At 39.4% G+C, this 22,941-nt stretch overlaps 1 protein-coding gene across 3 annotated transcripts in view; it reads left to right on the forward strand.

Moving 5' to 3' along the window:
* The window catches only part of ARIH1 (ariadne RBR E3 ubiquitin protein ligase 1), a 111,867-nt gene that overhangs the window by 26,978 nt on the left and 61,948 nt on the right, over positions 1–22,941 (forward strand). For 2 of the 3 annotated variants that reach the window (XM_004056447.5, XM_031002294.3), the window contains one exon: positions 16,749–16,816. The exons of the other annotated variant lie outside the window; for it this stretch is intronic. In XM_004056447.5, coding sequence (XP_004056495.1) covers positions 16,749–16,816 — 68 coding nt within the window. The remainder of the gene's footprint in view (positions 1–16,748; positions 16,817–22,941) is intronic. 3 annotated transcript variants of the gene reach the window in all.

Here is a 22,941-nt window from a genome sequence, read left to right on the forward strand (position 1 = left end):
TTTTCAAATAATCTTATGTTTGTTATTGGACAAAATTTTATTTATTGTATATACAAATATATAGTATGGATGAGTAAGAAGCAGTGAATTGCTAATCAGAATCCCACCACTTGTCAGTAAGTGTTTTGAGTTGCACGGTTTGAGAAAGTACTGGTTCAAATGCTGTTAAAAATCAAATTTTTGTATGCTGTCTCTAGATGGTTTGTTGATGACCTAGTGGTTGTGTTAAAGAAGTGGCGTTACATTGAAGTCACGCAGATGTTTTGCTTGTGTGTTTGGTGGAACATTTTTAGTATGTGCCACAGTAGATACGTGGAATGCTGATACTTAGGGCTTAACAGTTGGAACCCGGAAGTGAGAATGTGAACAAATAACTGAAAGGTTACAAAATAACTTTAATCATCTCACAATTCTAATCACCACAAAAATAATAAAGTAGCATGAGATGGTCTATATTTATGGTTTACATTAGCCCCACTGTGCCAGGGCAGTTTGGAATTTAAGTTACCTGGTTCTTGGCTCTACCTTTAGTTTGTACCCTTTTTATCAATAGGGCTTTTTTGCCCCTGTAAGGAATAGCCAGTTAAGAGACTGCAACCCAAGAAAATCTTGCCTGAATGGAGTTTCAGGTAACGATAAAAGTTTAAAAACTAGGGTGTTATATATATTAGAAGTGACTTGTCTCTTGATGTAAAGCCATAGACTGCTATTTTAAGTCTTGAGTTTTTTTTTTTTTGATATAACATTGAAGGTTACCTTACCTATTGTTTCTATTGTTCATGTAAATATACCCTTCCATTATCTCTCCCCACTTTGGTTTGCCGTTGAATTTTTATGGAAGAAATCAAATGATTATACATAGTGATAACATCCTTCTACTTACAGAAACATTGTATTAAACACTGATTAAACTCTTGATGTTTTCTAGAGGTGAAATCTTTATGATATATTTGGGATGACATAGAAGGAAGTAATTTCCCTCATAAAATAAATGTGCAAAGAACAGCAAAGCCCAGATGTGTCATTGGCTAGGCACATTTATTAACAAGTTTGGATGCATCAGGATTACATATTTAAATCAAATGCATATCTCAGCAAAATTTCAAATTGTTATGTATTTATAGGATTGCCAACAGTTAATTGAAACTTGTCATTGTTAAATTTTGCTTTAAATAATCTCCAGGAGTAATGAGTGGCTGGGCACTCACTCATGGCTGTAATCCCAGCACTTTGGGAGGCTAAGACAGGCCGATTGCTTCAGCCCAAGAGTTTCAGACCAGCCAGGGCAACATGGCAAAACCCTGTCTCTACAAAAAAAATTAAAAAGTTAGCCTGGCATCGTGGCGCGTGCCTGTAGTCCCAGCTACTTGGGAAGCTGAGGTGAGAGGATTGCTTGAGCCTGGGAGGCAGAAGTTGCAGTGAGCCAGGATCTCGCCACTGTACTCCAGCCTGAGCGACAGAGCCAGACCCTGTCTTAAATAAAATAAAATTTAAAAAGTGATGAAGGTATGACATTCCTGCCTGCTGAAGTAATCTCGGAAGCATCTTTAAGGGGGAGTTCTCTCAAGAATATTATCCTCAACATTTTTGCCTTTTACCTTCCTTCTCCTGAGGTAGCTTAGAAGTAAATATTCAAAACTGGGAAGTTTGATGATTAGTGTTTAGTTGTAAATTCTTTTAAAATGCACATACTTTTAAGCCATCTAGAGATTGTGTGGATTGTCTCCCTCAGCCCCACTAGGTGCTTCTCTGTCCTAGGTAGTCTAGAAGGCCAAAAACTATTTCTCAGACTGTTTTGCATTTAGGGTTCTAGATATAAAATAGTTGACGACAATTATATATGTGGGAGATTTGAAGGGAGTTTATGTTTTCTTCGTTTTTGTGGTCTGGGTCATGAAGAAGTGAGATTTTGCCAACAGTAGCAGAAATGCAGCATAGCATTATTTATTCTCCAGCATCTTGAGTTATCAAGAGGCTTTTGTGGTTAAGGCAGCAGCTAGACTGTTTTGTTGTGTACATCCCCTAGCTAGGTATTTAGAGGCAGTTGTGACAGTGGCAACTTCCTGATTCAAGCTTTCCAATCCTTGGATCACAGTTATCTGCCATGTGTTCTTGGATTTAGTGGTCCCATTGGTAGCTTCTTATGATTTCAGTTCTGTAGTATTCTGGTAGTCACTCCTGGAGACATATTCCTATAGCCCCATTCCTCCATTCTTTCCCGTAACTAAGCATCTAATTCCTTTTTACCTCCCCTTTGCTCAGAATATCTAGTGGTTTCTATTCCCTCCACCAAATACTGATTGATCAAAGTCAAGAGCATCCTTTGGTGACAAAATGCTACTCTTACATTTAGTAGATGGTACTGTATGTGATGCAGGATTTTTCTTGACCCCTTCTTTGGACTTGTGATGGAGGTGCCCCATTTACTCTGCCTGCAGCCCTCAACCCCTTGCAGGAGGGAGCACGTGAGCAAGTGAATGTAGGATCTGGCTGGCTGCTTTGGGTGCTGGCAGGAGCAAGTTTCATGTGGGCCCTGCGATGGCACCCAGGTTGGGGTGCCTGCAACCCCTGAAGCCCTAGAGGGCATGTTACAATGCTGTCTTAGCTCCACCGTCTGTGGACAGCGGTGTGTTCTCAGCTCAGTAGGTTCCTTGCCTTATTGCGTGGGGCAGCTGCCCTCCACTAGTGAGGGCAAAGGGCCAGTGTGACAGCCTTTATTTATTTATTTATTTTTTAGATGGAGTTTCTCCCTTGTCGCCCAGGCTGGAGTGCAGTGGCACGATCTTGGCTCACTGCAACCTCTGCCTCCTGGGTTCAAGCGATTCTCCTGCCTCAGTCTTGAATAGCTGGGATTACAGGTACCCGCCACCATGCCCCACTAATTTTTGTATTTTTAGTAGAGATGGCATTTTGCCATGTTGGCCAGGCTGGACTCGAGCTTCTGACCTCAGGTTAATCTGCCCGTCTCAGCCTCCCAGAGTGCTGGGATTACAGTGTGAGCCACCGCGCCCAGCCAGACAGCCTTTTTTGGGTACCTGCACTTGGTGGGTCCCAAGTTCTTGTCTGGTGTCCAAGAAAAATGAGGTCCTGCCAGATGCTTGAAGGATGGTGGGGGTGGATAATTTTCTTTAGTGATGAAAATGGCTCTTAGCAGAGAGGGGAGCTAGAGAAGAGACAGGTTGGGCAGGTAATCTTTCCTGAAGTCAAGCTGTCCCTCTGAAGTCCAGGGACCTCTCTCCAGTCAAGCCGCTTCTCTCGTTCGTCTTTATCTGCACAGGATGAGGGGTAGGTTGGCCATCAGTAGTTTTGGAAAAAGCAACATTCGATTGGTAAAAAGACATTATTCGGAAAGAACCAATTGGGAGATAATCGGCAGGCAGAAGTTCTCATTTTGGGCCACAGGTTTCAGGCTTTTTGGTTTGAAGTTGGAGTTTCACTGGGAACCCACCCCTGTCTGCCTAGAATGTCTCTGCTTCCTGCCTCTATCATTGAACTTCAGATATATAAAGAAGTTATTCTATGATATGTCATTGACTAAGCATTAATTATATTGACCCTTTTAGTGAGTCTAAATAAAAAGCTCTCAACAAACCTATACCTTTAAAGGGAAGAAAAACTATACCTGAATTACACATGATAATTTCTTAGAAGGCATTAAGTATTTAATCATATCTGAGGAGAATTTGGAAATGAAACCATTTACAGTTGCAATTTAACCAGCTCTCAAGAGCATTACTTCCTGTAGCTTATATCAGTGCTCCTCAAACTTTAACATGCATACAGATCACCTCAGGAACACTTGAGGGTCTGTTTGAAGTGAAGATTCAGTAGATGGCCGTTGGGACCTAGGATTCTACATTTCTCACAAACTCAGGTGATTGTAATTTTGTGAACCACACTTTAAGTAGCAAAGCCTATAGTATTTACAGTTATAAATAAAGGTAATATTTTAAATTTCTATTTATTTGAAATTTCTTTTTGAATATTACCATATCATAGAAATTTACTTTTTTAACACAAAAATGGAATATTGTGCACTACTCAGTAGCTTGTTTTTTTTCGCTCAGTGGTATCTCATGAATAACCTTCCATAGCAGTGCATATAGCTCAGTTTAATTTTTTTAATGGCTGCATAATATTTCAAGTATGAATATAGCATAATTTATAGGCAGTCTCCTCTTGAAAAAATGTATAAATGGGAAAATGCTTTCCCAAATAATGTGGATGTGAAAATTCTTATACTTCTATACTTGGTATTTCTGTTGAGTAGGTTCCTATAATGGGTAGTTCTAGGTCCTAGTTCATGTGCATTTTAAATTTTGATCACTTCTGCCAAACTACCCTCAGAAAAGGTTTGACCAAAGTTGCCATCTCATTAACAAATTATGACCCGTTTCTCTTACCTTTGTCACTGGATAGTGTCTTTTTTTTCCCCCTGAGACGGGGTCTTGCTTTGTTGCCCAGAGGTGGAGTGCAGTGGCATGATCTTGGTTCACTGCACCCTCTGCCTCCCAAGTTCAAGCAGTTCTCCTTCTTCAGCCTCCTGAGGAGCTGGGATTACAGGCTCGCACCACCATAGCGGGTAATTTTTTGTGTTTTTAGTAGAGATGGGGTTTCACCATGTTGGCCAGGCTGGTCTTGAACTCCTGACCTCATGATCCGCCCTCCTTGGCCTTCCAAGTACTGGGATTACAGGTGTGAGCCACCGTGCCCAGCCGATAGTATCAACTTTTAAAAACTTAGTCATTGTGGGCCAAGCGCGGTGGCTCACGCCTATAATACCAGCACTTGGGGAGGCCGAGGCGGGCGGATCACGAGGTCAGGAGATCGAGACCATCCTGGCTAACACGGTGAAACTCTTTCTCTACTAAAAAATACAAAAATATTAGCCAGGCGTGGTGGTGGGCGCCTGTAATCCCAGCTACTCAGGAGGCTGAGGCAGGGGAATGGCGTGAACCCGGGAGGCGGAGCTTGCAGTGAGGAGAGATTGCGCCACTGCACTCCAGCCTGGGCGACAGAGCAAGACTCCGTCTCAAAAAAAAAAAAAAAAAAAAAGAACTTAGTCATTGTGGAAGATTTAAAGCATTCATTGTATTAAGGAGATTGGATATTTTCGTGTGTTTTTCAGCCAATTGTAATATGTGAATTGATGAACTGTCCATTTTTGTTGTATTATTTTCCTTTATGAGTGGGTATGCTTGCTCATTTTTGTTGTAGCGTTTATAAATATTCCTTAGAATACAGATGTTTTTATACTTTGTGACTTTTGAGTTTCTAATATTGTTTAAAAAGTATTAAAAAATTCTCTTTAAATTTTGGACCCATAAGCAGCTCATTTGAGGAGCTTGTAGATTTTATGCAAACATGAGCCCATGCTTCTGTAGGAAAATCTTAAAACTGAGTTTTAAGGTGGTGCCTCTAACCTGTTTAATTCTCGTTCAGATCAAATTCTGAAATAATAAAAAGGTGGGTTTTGGAGGTTTTCTGTGTATGTAAACTGGAATAAAAAAGTGTTTTTTTTTGTTTGTTTGTTTGTTTGTTTGTTTGTTTTTTTACTTAGCTTTATCCTAAAATAAGAAAGTTGTCTCTTGAGATGTTTGAAAAAGTAGTTGCCTCCCACTCTGCTAAATATAGGAATGTCATTCAGCAATTTGGTTGTGATTATTTTTATGTATGTATGTATGTATGTGTGTATGTATGTATGTATGTATTTATTTTTTTTTTGAAACGCAGTCGTGCCCTGTTGCCCAGGCTGGAGTGCAGTGGCATGATCTCAGCTCACCGCAACCTCTGCCTCCTGGGTTCAAGTGTTTCTCTTGCCTCAGCCTCCCAAGTAGCTGGGACTACAGGCGCACACCACCATGCCCGGCTAATATTTGTATATTTTTAGTAGAGACGGGGTTTCACCATGTTGGCCAGGCTGGTCTCGAACTCTGACCTCAAGTGATCCACCTGCCTTGGCCTCCCAAAGTGCTGGGATTACAAGCGTGAGCCACCATGCCTGGCTTTGGTTGTGATTCTACCTGGAGAGTTTGTCATACTCTTGAATATGGGCCTGTCTGCACACATGTGTGCATCCAGATTATGATTCTCCACTGTGACTGCTTATTGGAATCTCTTGGGAGTTTTTGAAAGTGGCAGTGCCCAGGTGTCCCCCTCAGCCCTCTTCCTCACTCCCCCCATATTCTGATATATTTGGCCTTGGGTTTGTGGCTTGTTTAAAAGCTTCCTAGATGGCTGTGCACAGTGGCTCATTCCTATAATCCCTGTGTTTTGGGAGGCTGAAGCTGGAGGATTGCATGAGCCCAGGAATTTGAGACCAGCCTGGGCAACATAGCAAGATCCTGTCTTTAAATAAAAATAAATAAATAAATAACAGTCATTTAAGAGCTTATGTGCTACTAAAATTGAGAACTACTTGATCAAAGGATAGGGGATGATGGTGCAATTGATGTTAAAGCTTCAGCTAGGATAGTTGACATAATCAGACTTACTAATCAACTTTTTCAAAATGCAAAACTTTAAGTACAGCTGCTCTGAGCCTGGAATGTTATTTTCTTTAGATTACTAAAATACTATACTGCCACATTCATGGGAGTTCTACAGATGTACTTTTTCAGAGCCTGTGTAGTGGGAAATTGTTTAGAGCAGTAGTTCCCAGTTCTGTCTGCATGTTAGGATCATCTGGGGACCTTCGGATAAAAACGTTGGATGAAAATATATATATTCATATTCTACCCTTGACAGTTGAATCAGAATTGCTGGGGGCAAAGCCCAATTAATGGTATTTTTTAAGTTCCTCAGGAGATTCTTATATGTAGCCAGAATGGACAGGGGTGGGTGGTACTGATTTAGAGTTATAACTAGACAAGATGTAAGGTTTTAGGTTGTTCTATTGTCCTAAAAGTTAAATGTACTGCTGCTAGTATTAGTACTAGTTTTCTGATTATAGTGATTTTACTCAAACTGTTTTTGTTTGGTTTGTTTATATCCTTTAAAAAGGATGAAGAGCTCTTTATTTCAGCCAAGAGCTTGAATTGGCTTTTCACTGAACTATCAGTTTTGGTGGCACACCGAAGTGAATTTCTCTGCTTTGACAAGTCCTTGTAGGGAGTGGTGCTATAATCATAAATTAAAAAATAATTTCTCCGTATATTCAAATCCTACTAGCCTATTTTATCTTGGACCAAGACACTTAACCTCTGTAACCTCATCTGTAAAATGTAAATCATATCTAACTTGCATAAAATATTGATGTATTAAATGAACTAATGTATATAAAGTATCTAGCATTGTGCCCGGCACTAAATAATTTCAAATCTGTGTTCTCCTTTTCAGCATTCCCTTTTACTTGCATTGTTCGTTCTTTCTTTCTTTCTTTCTTTTTTTTTTTTTTTTTGAGACAGAGTCTCTCTCTATCACCCAGGCTGGAGTGTAGTGGTGCAGTCTCGGCTCACTGCAACCTCCACGTCCCGGGTTCAAGCAATTCTCCTGTCTCAGACTCCCAAGTAGCTGGGACTACAGGCATACGCCACCATGCCCGGCTAATTTTTGTATTTTTAGTAGAGACGAGGTTTCACCATATTGGTCAGGCTGGTCTCAAACTCCTGACTTTAGGTGATCTACCCGCCTCAGCTTCCCAAAGTGCTGGGATTACAGGTGTGAGCCAATCTGCCTGGCCCTTTTTTTTTTTTGAGACTGAGTCTCACTCTGTTGCCCAGGCTGGGTGCAGTGGCCTGATCTCAGCTCACTGCAACCTCCGCTTCCTGGGTTCAGGTGATTCTCATGCCTCAGCCACCCAAGTAGCTGGGACTGCAGGCGTGCATCACCACTCCCGGCTAATGTTTATATTTTTAGTAGAGACACGGTTTCATCATGTTGGTCAGCCTGGCCTTGAAGTCCTGACCTCAAGTGATCACCTGCCTCGGTCTCCCAAAGTGGTGGGATTACAGGTGTGAGCCACCACACCTGGCCCACATTGTTCTTTTTAAAAGAACTTCACTACAGGTGCTCCAGTGCAGGCTAGATTATGTTTATAGTTGAATACTTTAAGTTTCATACAATAAAATTTACACTGGAGCATACAGTTCTGAGTTTTGATAAATGCCTACAGTTGTGTAAACCACCACCATAGTTAATTTACAGAACAGTTTCCCCTCACCATCACCCCTCAGATTTCTTTCTACCCCATTGTTTAGTGAAACCCTCCCCCACCTTTACTATTTGGCAGCTCTGGATTTGTACCCTATCCTTACTTATTTATTTCTATTTATTTTCACTCATTCATTTAAGACAGGGTCTTACTCTTTCGCCCAGGCTGGAATGCAGTGATGCGATCATAGGTCACTACAGACTTGTGCTCCTGGACTCAAGGGATCCTACTCACCTCAGTCTCTAGAGTAGCTGGGACTACAGGCGTGTGTGTCATCATGCCTGGCTAATTTTAAAAAAATTTTTAGTAGAGGTCTTGCTTTGTTGCCCAGGCTAGTCTGAAACTCTTGGGCTCAAGCAGTCCTCCCGCCTTGGCCCCCCAGAGTGTTGGGATTACAGGTGTGACACCAATCCCCCACTCCAGCCACACCTTTTTTTTTTTTTTTTCCCAAAGAGAGATGGGGCCTCACTGTGTTGTCCAGGCTAGAGTGCAGTGACTATTTACAGATGGGATCCTAGCACACTACATCTTTGAACTCCTTAGCTCAAGTGATCCTCCTGCCTCAGCCTCCTGAGTACCTGGGACTACAGGGATCTCCCACCTCTTCTGGCCTGAGCCCTGTAATTTTGCCTTTTCCACTGTGTCATTTAAATAGAATTGTAAATCAGTTTTTAAAATGGGCTTTTATTTTCTTGTTAGGTTTTTAGATTTTTTAAAAATTATTCTAGATACAAATTATTCATCAGAAATGTAATTTGCAGGTATCTTCTCCTAGTCTGTGGTATATCTTGTATTTTCTTAACAGTATCTTTTACTTTTGATGGATTTCAGTGTATCCGTTTTCTCTAATGGATTGTGCTTTTGATGTATATACGAACTATTTGTGTAACTCAAGTTCACAAACATTTTCTTCTCTAAGTTTTATAGTCTGATTTACATTTGGGTCTGATCCATTATTAATTTTGTATTAAATGTGAGCTAAAGTACATTTTAAAAATATGTACATCTTAATTATTCCAGTACTACCCAGCACTTTGGGAGGCGGGTGGATCACGAGGTCAGGAGATCAAGACCATCCTGGCTAACATGGTGAAAGCCCATCTCTACTAAAAAAATTAGCCGGGCTTGGTGGTGGGCGCCTGTATTCCCAGCTACTGGGGAGGCTGAGGCAGGAGAATGACGTGAACCCGGGAGGCGGAGCTTGCAGTGAGCCGAGATCACGCCACTGCACTCCAGCCTGGGCAACAGAGCAAGACTCTGACTCAAAAAAAAAAAAAAAAGACTTTTTCCCCGTTGAATTGTTTTATCACTTTTGTAAAAGATCACTTTTGCTGTATTTATGTGGGTCTATTTCTGGTCTCCATTCCATTCTTTTGATCTGTATATCTTTTTGCCAGTACTGTAACTTCATAGTTATGTTTTGAAATCAGGTGTTCTGTTTTAGAATTTTTCAAAATTTGGCCACTCTAGTTTCCTTGGTATTCCATATAAAATTTAGAATCACTTTGATGTTTATCCAAAAAATATTTGGAGTTTGATTGGCATTGAGTGGAATCTATAGGTCAGTTTGGGAAGAATTAACATTTTAATTATGTTGTTTTCCAATCCATGAAGATGGCATCTCTCTCCATTATTTAGGTCTTATTAAAATTTCTTTCATCAATATTTTGCAGTTTTCCGTGTACACGTTCTTCACATATTAAATTTATACCTATGTATTTCACGTTTTGGTGCTATTGTAAGTGGCACTTTAAATTTTTTTGATCTTCAGTTATTCATTGCTAGTATGTAAAAATATAGCTGATCTTTTCTTTCTTTCTTTCTTTTTTTGAGATGGAGTTTTGCTCTTGTTGTCCAGGCTGGAGTGCAGTGGCGCCATCTTGGCTCACTGTAACCTCCGCTTCCCAGGTTCAAGTGATTGTCCTGCCTCAGTCTCCTGAGTAGCTGGGATTACAGGCGTCCGCCACCATGCCCTGCTAATTTTTTGTATTTTTAGTAGAAATGGGGTTTCATCATGTTGGCCAGGCTGGTCTTGAACTCCTCACCTCAGGTGATCCACACACCTTGGCCTCTCAAAGTGCTAGGATTACAGGCATGAACCACCGTGCCTGGCCCAGCTGATCTTTTTATATTGGCCTTGGACTTCGCTAAACTCATTTCTTCTAGGAATTTTTTGTAGATTAATGGGATTTTCTGCATAGCCACACATACATAGTCATCTGATTAGAAACAGCTTTTTTCCTTTCCAATTTCTTTTATTTCTTTTTCTTGCCATATTGTATTTGTAAGACTCCAGTACAGAGTTGACTGAGAGTGACTGGGCAGCTGGCCTAGAAGTGCCTCTTCTAGGCACTTCTTTTTCGTTTCCTAGTTTGCTGAGAGATTTTTATAATAGTGGATGTTGAATTTTGTCAAATGCTTTATTTATATCCTATCCTGTGACTTTTCTTCATGAGGCTTTTAGTGTGGTAATTAAATTGAATTTTGAATATTTAAAACTATCCCTGCAATCCCAGGACGAACCCCACTTGATTGTGGTGTAATTATCCTTTTTATATATTGCTAGATTGTATTTCCTAATATTTTGTTGAGGATTTTTGCATCTTTGTTCATATAGTAATTTTCTTGAAATGTCTTTGTTGAATTTTGATATCAGTGTGATCTTATGGAAACTGGGAAGTGGTCTCTCCTCTTCTAGTTTTTGGAAGAGTTGTGTAGAATTTTTTTTTTTTCTTCCTTGAATGATTAGTAGAATTTTCCAGTGATACCATTTTTGGTCCATGAGTTTTCTTTGTGCAAGAGAGTTAATTACATACTCAATTTGCTTAATAGATATACGATCATTCGTGTTGTTTCTTCTTTAGTGAGGTTTAGTAATTTGTGTCTTTAAGAAGTTGGCCTGTTTTATTGAGTTGATGAATTTAATGGGCAAAGAGTTTGTAGTATTTGCTTATCATCCTAGGTAGAGTTTTATTAGTTTCATTGATCTTTAGCACTAGCTTTTGGTTTTGTTTCTCGTTTTTGTTGTTTTTTTCCTTTTTAATTTCATTGACTTCTGCTGTTTATTATTCCCTTTCTTCTGCTTGCTTTGGGTTTTTCTTTTTCTTTTTTTTCCTGAAGTGTTTGAGATCTTTCTGATTTTCTTACATAAGCATTTAATGTGATAAATTTTCCTGTAAACACTGTTATGTCCCACAACTTTGATATGTTGTATTTTCATTTTTGTCTAGTTCAAGATATTTCTAATTTTCTTTGAGATTTCCTCTTTCAAGCTTGGATTTAGCAAAAGATGGCTTAATTTGGAAGTAGGCTGTCTACATATTCAGTGGATTACTGAGAGAGGAGTGTTGAAATCTCTTAAGTATAATTGTGGAATCATCTATTTGATTTCTATCAGTTTTTTCTTTATTTTGAAGTTACTACTGCTAATTTTTCTTGTTCTGGAGTTTGCTTTGTCTGATAGAAATATGGCCACTGTAGCCTTCATGTGATTAGTGTTTGCATGATACATCTTTTCCCATCTTTTTACTTTTAATCTGTATATATCAATCATTACATTGAAAACTGAGCTGTTATGGACAGCATAGAGTTTTGCCCTTTTTTAAAAAAAAATCTGAGCGGTTGCCCTGCCTTTTAAATGGTTTGTTTTGAACATTTACACTTGATGTAATTATTTACGTGGTTAGATTTAGGCCTTTTAAAATTACTTTTCTCTTTGTTCCTCCTTTTTCTGCCTTTTGGATTACTTGAAATTTTTAAAATATTCTACTTGATATATTTATTGGCTTTTTAAAAGCTTTTCTCTTGGTCTTACTTTTTTAGTGGTTGCTCTAGGGAGTATAATCTAACTCTTGACATTCTAGTTAAGGTAAATATTTTACCTTCTCAAAGTAAAACATAGATTTTTTTCCTAGCCTCTTTATATTACAGTTGTCGTATGTGTTATGTCTAGAAACATTTAGCTCTTCCTACCAAGCATGATATTACAGTTTTTTATTTCAACAGTTTTATAAGTTTTCAAGAATTTAAGTGGAGAAAAATAGTGTATAATATTTACCCAGGTATTTACCATTTCTGTCGCTTTTCCTTCTTTCCTGTAGTTCCAAGTTTACCCCCATATCATTTCCCTTCCACCCAAAGAATTTCTTATAGCTTTTCTTTTAGAGCAGGTTTCAATCTCTCTCTCCCCCTCTCCCTCCCTCCTCCTGTCCCTCCCTCCCCCTCTGCCTCCTTCCCTCCCTCCCCCTCTGCCTCCTTCCCTCCCTCCCCCTCTGCCTCCTTCCCTCCCTCCCCCTCTGCCTCCCTCCCTCCCCCTCCCTCCCTCCCTCCCCCCCCCTCTGTCTCCCTCCCTCCCTCTCTGTCTCTCTCCCTCCCTCCCTGTACCCCCCGCCCCGCCTCTGCCAAAGACAGAGTCTTGTCTGAGGCTGGAAGGCTGGAGTGCATTGATGTGATCACAGCTCATTGCAGCCTCAGCCTCCTCAGCTACTGGGACTAATATGCCACCACGCCCAGCTAATTTTTTGTAGTTTTTGTAGAGACGGGGTCTCACCATGTTGCTCAGGCTGGTCTCGAACTCCTGGGCTCAAGTGATCCTCCTGCCTTAGCCTCCCAAAGCACTGAAATTAGAGGCATGAGCCACTGCACCTAGCCTGTTTTTTGCTTTTTTGTCTGATAATGTGTTTGTCTTCATTTCTGAACTATACTTTTAGTGAATACAGAATTCTAGCTTGATACCTTTTGATATCCTATAGGGGCATGAGAGATTGTTTATTTTTAAAAAATATTTCTTCTCTCTTTTGTTAAGATTGGATAATTTGTGTTGCCATATCTTCAAGTTCACTGACTCTTCTGTCATCTTTCTGATAGTGAGCCGGTCCAGTGAGTGAGTTCTAAAATTTTCATTTTTTAAAAAAATAGTAAACTCTTTCTTTTTTGAGAATTTCAGACCGGGCTCTGTAATCCCAGCACTTTGGGAGGTCAAGGTGGGAGGATCATTTGAGTCTAGGAGTTCGAGACCAGCTTGGGTGGTATAGCAAAACCCTGTCGCTACTGAAAATACAAAATATTAGCTGGGCACGGTGGTGCATGCCTGTAGTTCAGCTGCTCAGGAGGCTGAGGTGGGAGAATCACCTGAACCGAGAGGTTGAGGCTGCAGCAAGCTGAGATTGCACCACTGCACTCCATCCTGGACGACAAAGCAAGACCTTGTCTTAAAAAAAAAAAAAAAAAAAAAAAAAAAAAAAGGATTTTGGCCAGGCGCAGTGGCTCATGCCTGTAATCCCAGCACTTTGGGAGGCCAAGGTGGGTGGATCATTTGAGGTCAGGAGTTTGAGACCAGTAGAGGGGGTTTCACCCTCTCTACTAAAAATAAAGAAAATTAGCTGAGTGTGGTGGCATGCCCCTGTAATCCCAGCCACTCAGGAGGCTGAGGCAGGAGAATTGCTTGAATCCAGGAGGCAGAGGGTGCAGTAAGCCTAGATCATGCCGCTGCACTCCAGCCTGAATGACAGAACGAGACTCCGTCAAAAAAACAACAAAAAAGATAATTTCACATTTCATTTGTTTTAAGGTGTTCTTTTTTTACCTAATGGATCATGGTTGTAATAACTGCTGGCCTGTAATCCGAGCACTTTGGGAGGCCGAGGTGGGCAGATCACCTGAGGTCGGGAGTTCGAGACCTGCCTGACCAACATGGAGAAACCCTGTCTCTACTAAAAATACAAAAAATTAGATGGGCATGGTGGTGCATGCCTGTAATCCCAGCTACTTGGGAGGCTGAGGCAGGAGAATTGCTTGAACCCGGGAGGTGGAGGTTGTGGGAGCCGAGATCGTGCCATTGCACTCCAGCCTGGTCAGCAAGAGTGGAACTACATCTCGAAAAATAAAAAAAATAAAAAAATATAAAAACTGCTTTAAAAGTCTTTGATAATTGTAATATCTGGGTCATCTAGGAGTCAGCATCTGTTGATTATCTTCTGCTTTAAGAATTGGTCAGTTTTTTGTTTTTTGTATTTGCTGTGTTTGGTAGTTTAGATTCTATCACGGACATTTTGAATATTGTATTGTGAGATTCTGAGTCCTGTTGAAGTGCTGTAGAGAAAGTTTAAGATTTGTTTTAGTAGACAAATTGACCTATTTAGTTTATACCTGCAAATTCTTTCTCATCTTATATAGGCAGTGGTTCCATTATCTCTTCACTTTTCAAAGTCTTTGCCATGTTGTTTGCATTTGCCCCTCCCATTCCCACTTTGGTTGATCTAGCACTTGAGCAGTGATTTATATCCTAATTTTATTGTGAAAGCCTCCCTTACACTTCTTTGGATCTGTTCCATATATATATAGATAGCTTGCAGCTGGGCCCACAGACTTAGCGATCTACTTTTCTGTCTCTTAATCATCAGTGATTTCACCTATATTCTTCAGCTCCCAGGGGCCTTCTTTATTCCCCTAGCCAGAAGCATGGAATTATAGTTTGAGTCTCCTACCTGTCATGCCTCACATGGCAGTGAGCACATTTAGGGAGCCCTTGCCCTAACCATATTTAATAAAAATATGGTGGTGGAAACCAGGAATCTGTTTTAACAAAACTTTCCATAGTTACTTTTGATAAACCAATAACAGATTTGGGAACTTGTGGCTAGAAACAATATTTGGCACTAGCAACATCAAGTTATACTCCCTCCCCTCTGTTTTTTCCCTTTTTGCAAGTTGAGGCTCTTAACCATTCCTGAAATAGTTTACCCCAAGCACCCTATCCAGTGGTAGAAAATATAGTGTACTGGATGCCACAAAGTTATAGTCATGCAATTTTAGTTAATAACAGGAGACTTAAGTCTCTTGATTGATGGAGAGACTTAAGATTTAGCTTATTTTACATATAGCTAAATCTAAATTAGTGACTTTATTTCAGTTGTAGGCAAATCCTCTTGTTAAAACTTGTTTTTAATCTCTGAGTTCTTTTAAAAAAAGTTTTAAATCACATTTCTGAGAGCTGGAGATGACAGTGTCTCTGTTTTCTCTTTTCTCTACAAATAAACGTATAACTTAGGATCAGTTAAAATATTTCTTTTCACATCTTAACTCTTATAGATGGGTGGTGTCTATCAGCAGTGCTCTGTTAAAGACAGATTCTTAGGGGAGTGTGGGTCCAAAGAAGTAAGGAGTACCTAGATTAGCAAAATGTACTAAGGTGAGTGAGTGTCTGTATCTTTGGCTTTTGGAGGGGAGTATGCATGTGTGTAAATTTTTCTGTAACAAATGGTACTGTCGAAAACAATTGACATACATTTCTTTCATGATGCTATTTTTATACAAGATTACTTTAAATCTGTAGCTAACTACGGTCTGCTTGTGGTGAAGTAAAGTGGTTTTAGCCCACAGAGATCTTTTTTGGAAGGTTATTTGATGTAGTAAAATTATATATGAGATAAAAATAAGCAGACACATGTTTGAGTTCCACTTCTGCTATTGTAACTAGCTCTTGTATCTTTGAATGAGTCAGGCCTTGCTGACTTCTTAGGCCCCATTGCATTTTGAGTTAAAATTTTGTGCACAAATAGTAAGCTCACTAGTTTTATGGGAAATGGAGATATTTGTGACAGCATTGAATGATAAGGCAGTAAACTTTGGTTTTATTTCATAGTGGTAACTTTTCTTTCTTGAAACAGCAGCCTAAAAGTATGCCCTGTAAACTACTATGTGGTACAGTATTTTTTCATTTTGGTTAAATATCTCTGAAGTATCCTTCTAACTTAAAAGTGATTTGAACTCATTTGAACTATTCAGTGTATAAGGTATTAAATGATTTTTTTTAAAGAGACTGGGTCTAACTATGTTGCCCAGGCTTCACTCGAACTCCGGGGCCTGAGATCCTCCTGCCTCAACCTCCTGAGTGGTTAGGACTATAGGCACATGTGATCGTGCCTGAGTGTTGGAAATTTTCCTTTTTTAAAACAAAATTTTTTTTTTTTTTTGAGTCAGAGTCTTGCCCTGTTGCCCAGGCTGGAGTGCAGTGGTGTGATCTTGGCTCACTGCAACCTCCATCTCCCAGGTTCAGGTGATTCTCGTGCCTCAGCCTCCCAAGTAGCTGGGACTACAGGTGTGTACCACTACACCCGGCTAATTTTTGTATTTTTATTAGGGATGGGTTTTGCCTTGTTGCCCAGGCTGGTCACAAACTCCTGAGCTCAAGCAGTCAGCCTGCCTTGGCCTCTGTAAGTGCTGGGATTACAGGTGTGAGCACCCTGCCTGGCTGAAATTTTGATTACATTTAGTGTGCTGATGTGGCGGTCTGTTGAAATTATTTTTTTTTTGCAATTAAGACAGCGCCGGATTTACTATAGTAACTTACTTTCTGTTTAATTTTTTTTGGCTTATTTTTAATCCTAAAGAAACCTGACATAGTAGTCTGGCAGACTATGTTTAAATAGTCTTGATCTTATCATTCAAATATATTTCCTTAGAGGAATAAAGAAATAACTCTAGGGATGGAAATTTGGGTGGAGTATTATGGAAATTTAACTTCAACCTAGGAGTTCACTAAATGTCCATGAAGTGCTATTACCTTAAAATGACTTTTTTTCCCCTCCTTCTTTAGAATCCAGCAACTATCACAAGAATACTCCTTAGCCACTTCAATTGGGATAAAGAGAAGCTAATGGAAAGGTAAGGAACTATATTGTCAGCTTTGTACTTAGAAGTAACACAGAAAGCGTATTGAACCGAATTTACAAGAATCAAGTAAGGGAATTGATTAATATACCAGTATGTGGACAAACCAGTGTGCAACTAGTGACTGCTTTAATTTCTTATATTCCCCTTTTGTAAATTTTGCAGTAAATTTAATGTTAGGGAATTCAGTCTTAGCGTTTCTTTTTATTTGGGAGTATGTGTGTTTGGGGGTGGTGCTTCAGTATCTTCTACATATATCCTCTTGGGTACCAAGAACTGAAAGCAGGTAGAGAAAAAAAGCACCTGATAACATTCTTGGAGTACATGAATAAGATCCTCCTTTAATTACTTAAAAAGATTTCTTGCTCAGCCGGGCGTGGTGGTTCACGCCTGTAATCCCAGCACTTTGGGAGGCTGAGGCAGGTGGAACACGAGGTCAGGAGATTGAGACCACCCTGGCCAACATGCTGAAGCCCCGTCTCTACTAAAAATACAAAAATTAGCTGGGTATGGTGGCATATGCCTGTAGTTCCAGCTACTCAGGAGGCTGAGGCAAGAGAATCACTTTAACCTGGGAGGCGGAGGTTGCAGTGAGCAGAGATGGCGCTACTACACTCCAGCCTGGCAACAGAGCGAGACTCCATCTCAAAAAAAAAAAAAAAAAATTCTTGCTCACAAACCTTTAACCTGTTATTAGTAGCATTTATTCAGTAGAAACAAAATTGAGAAGTTGCTTAGGCTTTTCTGGCCACCAGACCAGGTGCTTGGACTGGTTCTCTGGTTTCAGAGCAGGATTCTATCCCATTGGGTTTCTAAAAATATTTTCTTGCTGAAAATCTTTATAGTTTTAAAAGAGAAGAAATTAGTGGGACTGGAGAATGACAGTATTAATGTCATTCTTAATCTTGTTCTGCTCTTTAGTTTGGAAATTTGTTTGAATGGAAATTTGGGACACTTGTTAATGGTGGTAGGTTGACAGCTTATGTTTATTTCATTATCAATTCTAAATTTAATAAAAAATTAAACCTAGTTGTTGGGAACTGACAACCTATATATTATAGAAATAAATGGAAAGTATTTCCCATTTGATTTTAAAATTCAGAGAGTACTTTATAAAACATAAATAATACCGAGAATATCACCCCATTTCATACACCTTGTATCTATTACCCCATTTCATACACCTTGTATCTATTAAATTACATTGTAAATAATATCTATTGTTACTATTAAATTACAATTTAATAGTAACAACTATCTGAAAACAAACACATACTGTATAAAGCTTCCCCATGGTTCATGAAGGATAACATGTTCAACTAGTTTGATTTTTCTTTTTATGCATTCTGACCATGTTTTTTTTGTTTGTTTGTTTTGTTTTTTTTTTTTGAGATGGAGTTTCGCTCTTGTTGCCCAGGCTGGAGTGCAATGGCATGACCTCGGCTAACCGCAACCTCCACCTCCTGGGTTCAAGCGATTCTCCTGTCTCAGCCTCCCAAGTAACTGGGATTACAGGCGCCCTCCACCATGCCTGGCTAATTTTAGTATTTTTATTAGAAACGGGGTTTCTCAGTGTTGGTCAGGCTGGTCTCGAACTCCCAACCTCAGGTGATCTGCCCGCCTCAGCCTCCCAAAGTGCTGGGATTACAGTTGTGAGCCACTGTGCCCAGCCCTGACTGTATTTTTTGACATCAGTGGTGTTTCTTAATTTTGGTAACACTTACTTTCAGGTTTTTTTATTTGATGACACCTCTACTACGAGAAAGAGTTTTTATCGTTTACTTGTGAAACTCTAATGAATTAACACTGATTTACTCAGAGTTTCTCTCATATTAATGTATTTCTCCAAGACATTCTGAATTTTGTCCTGTAACACTGCTGAAAATATTTTTCCATTAAATATTGTACTTAATATTTAGGTACTATTGGATTTAATGTTGTACTAAATTTTGTACTTAATATGGGAACTGTAGCTTCTGCTCAGTTTTTCTGGGAACCTTAAACTGCTCTAAAAAAATAGGTGGTAAGTGTGAATTTAAATTAAAAGGAGGTTTCTGGGAAACTTCTGAGTATGTGAACGTTTCAATTTCTCCTTGTAGTTTCTGTAGAGAAGCTATTGGGTACCTAAAAGATTTATAATTCAGTCTTTAAATAATGTCTTTAAAATCAATATGCAATATCTTTTTGTCTCATTTAATGATTTTCACATTATATTTTATGTTGTCTGCTATTAGCACTGCCACACTTTTTTTTTTTTTTTAAAGCATTTGACTGATGTATCTTTTCCATTTTTAAAATATTCAACCTTTCTGGGTTTTAGGAGTATCTTTTGTAAATACCATGTAGGTGCTGTTTAAAAAAATCTGAATGAAAAAACTATTATCTTTTAATATCAGAGATTAACATATTCATGTTTTATAATTAATGTTTAGATTAAATTACTGTCATTTTAAGTTGTGCTTTATATTTGTTATGTTTTCTGTTCGCTTATTCTGTTGGCCTCATCAGATTTTCCTTTTTCTGGAATAATTTCAAATTTATATATGTATTCTATTTCAGTTTTTCTAGTCACTTTTACAATTTGTACATGCCTACTTAAAACTATATAAAAGTTTCTAACAATATTTACTTGAAGTTTTAATCCATCCTCTGTACAAGACAAAAACTGTAGCATAAATTTTTTTCTTTGTCCTTTCCTTGTCCCTATCAGCTTGATAAGTTGATGTTTGAATTTTTTTTTTCTTTTCTTTTTGAGACAGGGTCTCACTCTGTCACCCAGGCTGGAGTGCAGTGGTGAGATCATGGCTCACTATAGCCTTGACCTCCTGGGCTCAAGCAATCCTTCCATTTCAGCACCCCCAGTAGCTGGGACCACAGGCACGCATCACCATACCTAGTTAGTTTTTGTATTTTTTTGTAGAGATGGGGTTTCACCATGTTGCCCAGGCTGGTCTCAAACTCCTGGACCCAAGCAATCCTTTCACCTTGAACTCCCAAAATGCTGGAATTACAGACATGAGCCACTGTGCCCAGTCGATATTTGAATTTTTTATTTGATTGTAAGCATTTTTACTATGTATGTATTTAATACCCCCCCCCCCTTTTCTGGCTAATTCGCTTTTTGCATACCACTATTTTTTTTCTAAATACACTGTTTTTCTTCTAGAATATATCCTGTAATATAAATTGTTTCATATGTGACAAACTTTAAGTCCTATAATAGAAACTCTTAATATACTGAAACTTACTGTAATATTTCTGGATGTGAGTTTTGAAAACAAACTGTTGGGCCCTTTAAGTCTGACAATTCATATTTTTGGTTTTGGAAATTCTCAGCTGTTATTTGTTCAGCATACCTTTTCTCCATTCTCTTGATGCTTTCTGGAATTCCTGGATCCATGTTGAAACTTGTGGATCTCTTTCCATGTCTTCTAACTTTTTTTTTTTTTTAAGATGGAGTCTTGCCTCTGTCAGCCAGGCTGGAGTGAGTGCAAGTGGTGCCATCTCGGCTCACTGCAACCTCCGCCTTGTGAGTTCAAGGGATCCTCCTGCCTTAGCCTCCTGAGTAGCTGGGGTTACAGGCACCCACCACCATGCCTGGCTAATTTTTGTATTTTTAGTAGAGAGGGGGTTTCACCATGTTGGCCAGGGTGGTCTCAAACTCCTGACTTCAGGTGATCTACCCTCTCTACCTCCCAAAGTGCTGGGGTTACAGGCATGAGTCATTGCATCCAGCATGTCTTCTAACTTTCTAAAAAATACTTCTTCTGTATTCATCTCCCCACCCACAACACTTGGGCAAGTGCCAGTGACTGTACTCATCTTTGTTTTTGACTTTGTTCTGTGAAAATTCCTCAGTTTATCTTGCTTTTCTTCCTGCATCCATTCTGCTTTATAGTCGTATTGAATTGTGTATTCAACAGTCTCCATCTTATTCCTTTTAATAACTTTGTTCTTGTTTTGTGGGTACAACTTTTGCTTTCTCTCTCTTGGTTTATTCTTACATTAAAATAATTAGAATTAAATAATGAGAATACAAAGATGAGATGTGGCTGAAAAGGTCCAGGGCAATTTACAGTCTTAAGGGTTTTTATTAGAAAAAGAAAATGAGGTAAAAAACTGGGCTGTGCACCATGGCTCACACCTGTAATCCCAGCACATTGTGAGGCCAGGGAAGGCAGCTCACATGAGGCCAGGAGTTTGAGACCAGCCTGGCCTACATGGTGAAACCCCATCTTTACTAAAAACACAAAAGTTAGCCAGGCGTGGTGATGGACACCTGTTATTCCAGCTATGCAGGACGTGGAAGCTGAGGCACGAAAATGGCTTGAACCCAGGAGGCTGAGGTTGTGGTGAGCTGAGATTGTGCCATTGCACTACAGCCTGGGCAACAGAGTGAGACTCTGTCTCAAAAAAAAGAAAAATAAAAACAAGAGAATGAGGTAAAAAAAAGGACCAAGCCTTTGAAACAGGAAGTTAGAAAAATAAAATAAACCCAAAGAAAATAGAAAAGGTATTTAAGATAAAATTAGATATTAATGAACTAGAGAGAGCAACAACAACAACAAAAAAGATAAAGATCTTTGACATGAATTTTCTGGAAGATAAGCTACAGACTGTGAGAAGATATTTGCAAAAGACACATGTAACAAAGGACTCTTGTCCGAAATATACAAAGAACTCTTAAAACTCAACAGTAAGAAAACAATCTGATTAAAAAATGGGCCAAAGAACTTAACAGACACCTCACCAAAGAAGTTATACAGATGGCAAATAAATGAAAAGATGCTCCATGTCCTATGCCATCAGGGAAATGCAAATTAAAACAACATTGAGATACCAGTACATACCTATTAGAATGGCCAAAATCAAAATACTGACTACCAAATGTGGACCAGGACGTGGAGCGGTAGGAACTCTCATTCATTTCTCGTGGGAATGCAAAATGGTACAGCCACAAAATGGAAGACAGCGTGGCAGATTCTTAAAAAACAAAATGTACTCTTTACTATGTAACTCAGCAATCAACACTTCTTTATAATTACCCAAATGAGTTGAAAACTGCGTCCACACAAAAACCTGCACATGGATGTTCATAGCAGCTTTATTCATAATTGCCAAAACTTGGAAGCAACCAAGATGTCTTTCAGTAGATGAAAGGATGAGTAAACTGTGGTACCTCCAGAAGTGGGATATTAATTCCATGCTAAAGAAATCAGCTATCAAACCATGAAAAACCGTGGAGGGACTTTAAATGCATATTATTAAATGAAATAAGCCAATCTGCAATGGCTGTATACTGTACGATTCCACCTATGTGACACTCTGGAAAAGGCAAAACTATGAAGACAATGAAAAGATCAGTGGTTGCTAGGGGTTAGTGAAGAGGGAGGGATGAATAGTCAACAGCACAGTTTTTTTTTTTTTGGGTGGGTGGGGGCCTAAACTATTTTGTATGATACTGTAATGGTGGATACGTATCATTATGCATTTGTCCTGACCCATAGAGTGTATAACATCAAATAAGAACCCTTATGTAAACTACAGACTTTGGGTAACAACGGTGTGTCAATGTAGGTTCATCAAATGTACCACTCTGTGTTGTTGATAGGGAGGCTATGTGTGCGTATTAGGACAGGGTTATATGGGAGCTGTAGCTTCTGCATATGTTTGCTGTGAACCTTAAACTGCTCTAAAAAAAAATAAGTTTTTTCTTCTTTTAAAGGGGGAAATAAACCGTTGGCAAATGTGTTGGGGGAGGGGGAGAAGACGCAACATTGAGAATAATAAGGCATAATTAGAGGTAGGAAAAATACCGTGTGCTACTTTTACATCTTTTTTTTTTTTTTTTTTTTTTTTGGAGATGGAGTCTCGCTCTTTTGCCCAGGCTGGAGTGCAGTGGCGTGATCTCGGCTCACTGCAAGCTCCACCTCCCGGGCTCACGCCATTCTCCTGCCTCAGCCTCCCAAGTAGCTGGGACTACAGGCGCCTGCCACCATGCCCGGTGAATTTTTTTGTATTTTTAGTAGAGACGGGGTTTCACCATATTAGCTAAGTTGGTCTCGATCTCCTGACCTCGTGATCCGCCCACCTCGGCCTCCCAAAGTGCTGGGATTACA

The sequence above is a fragment of the Gorilla gorilla genome, chromosome 16 (assembly GCF_029281585.2).
Source record: "Gorilla gorilla gorilla isolate KB3781 chromosome 16, NHGRI_mGorGor1-v2.1_pri, whole genome shotgun sequence".
In the NCBI taxonomy this organism is placed as follows: Eukaryota; Metazoa; Chordata; class Mammalia; order Primates; family Hominidae; genus Gorilla; species Gorilla gorilla.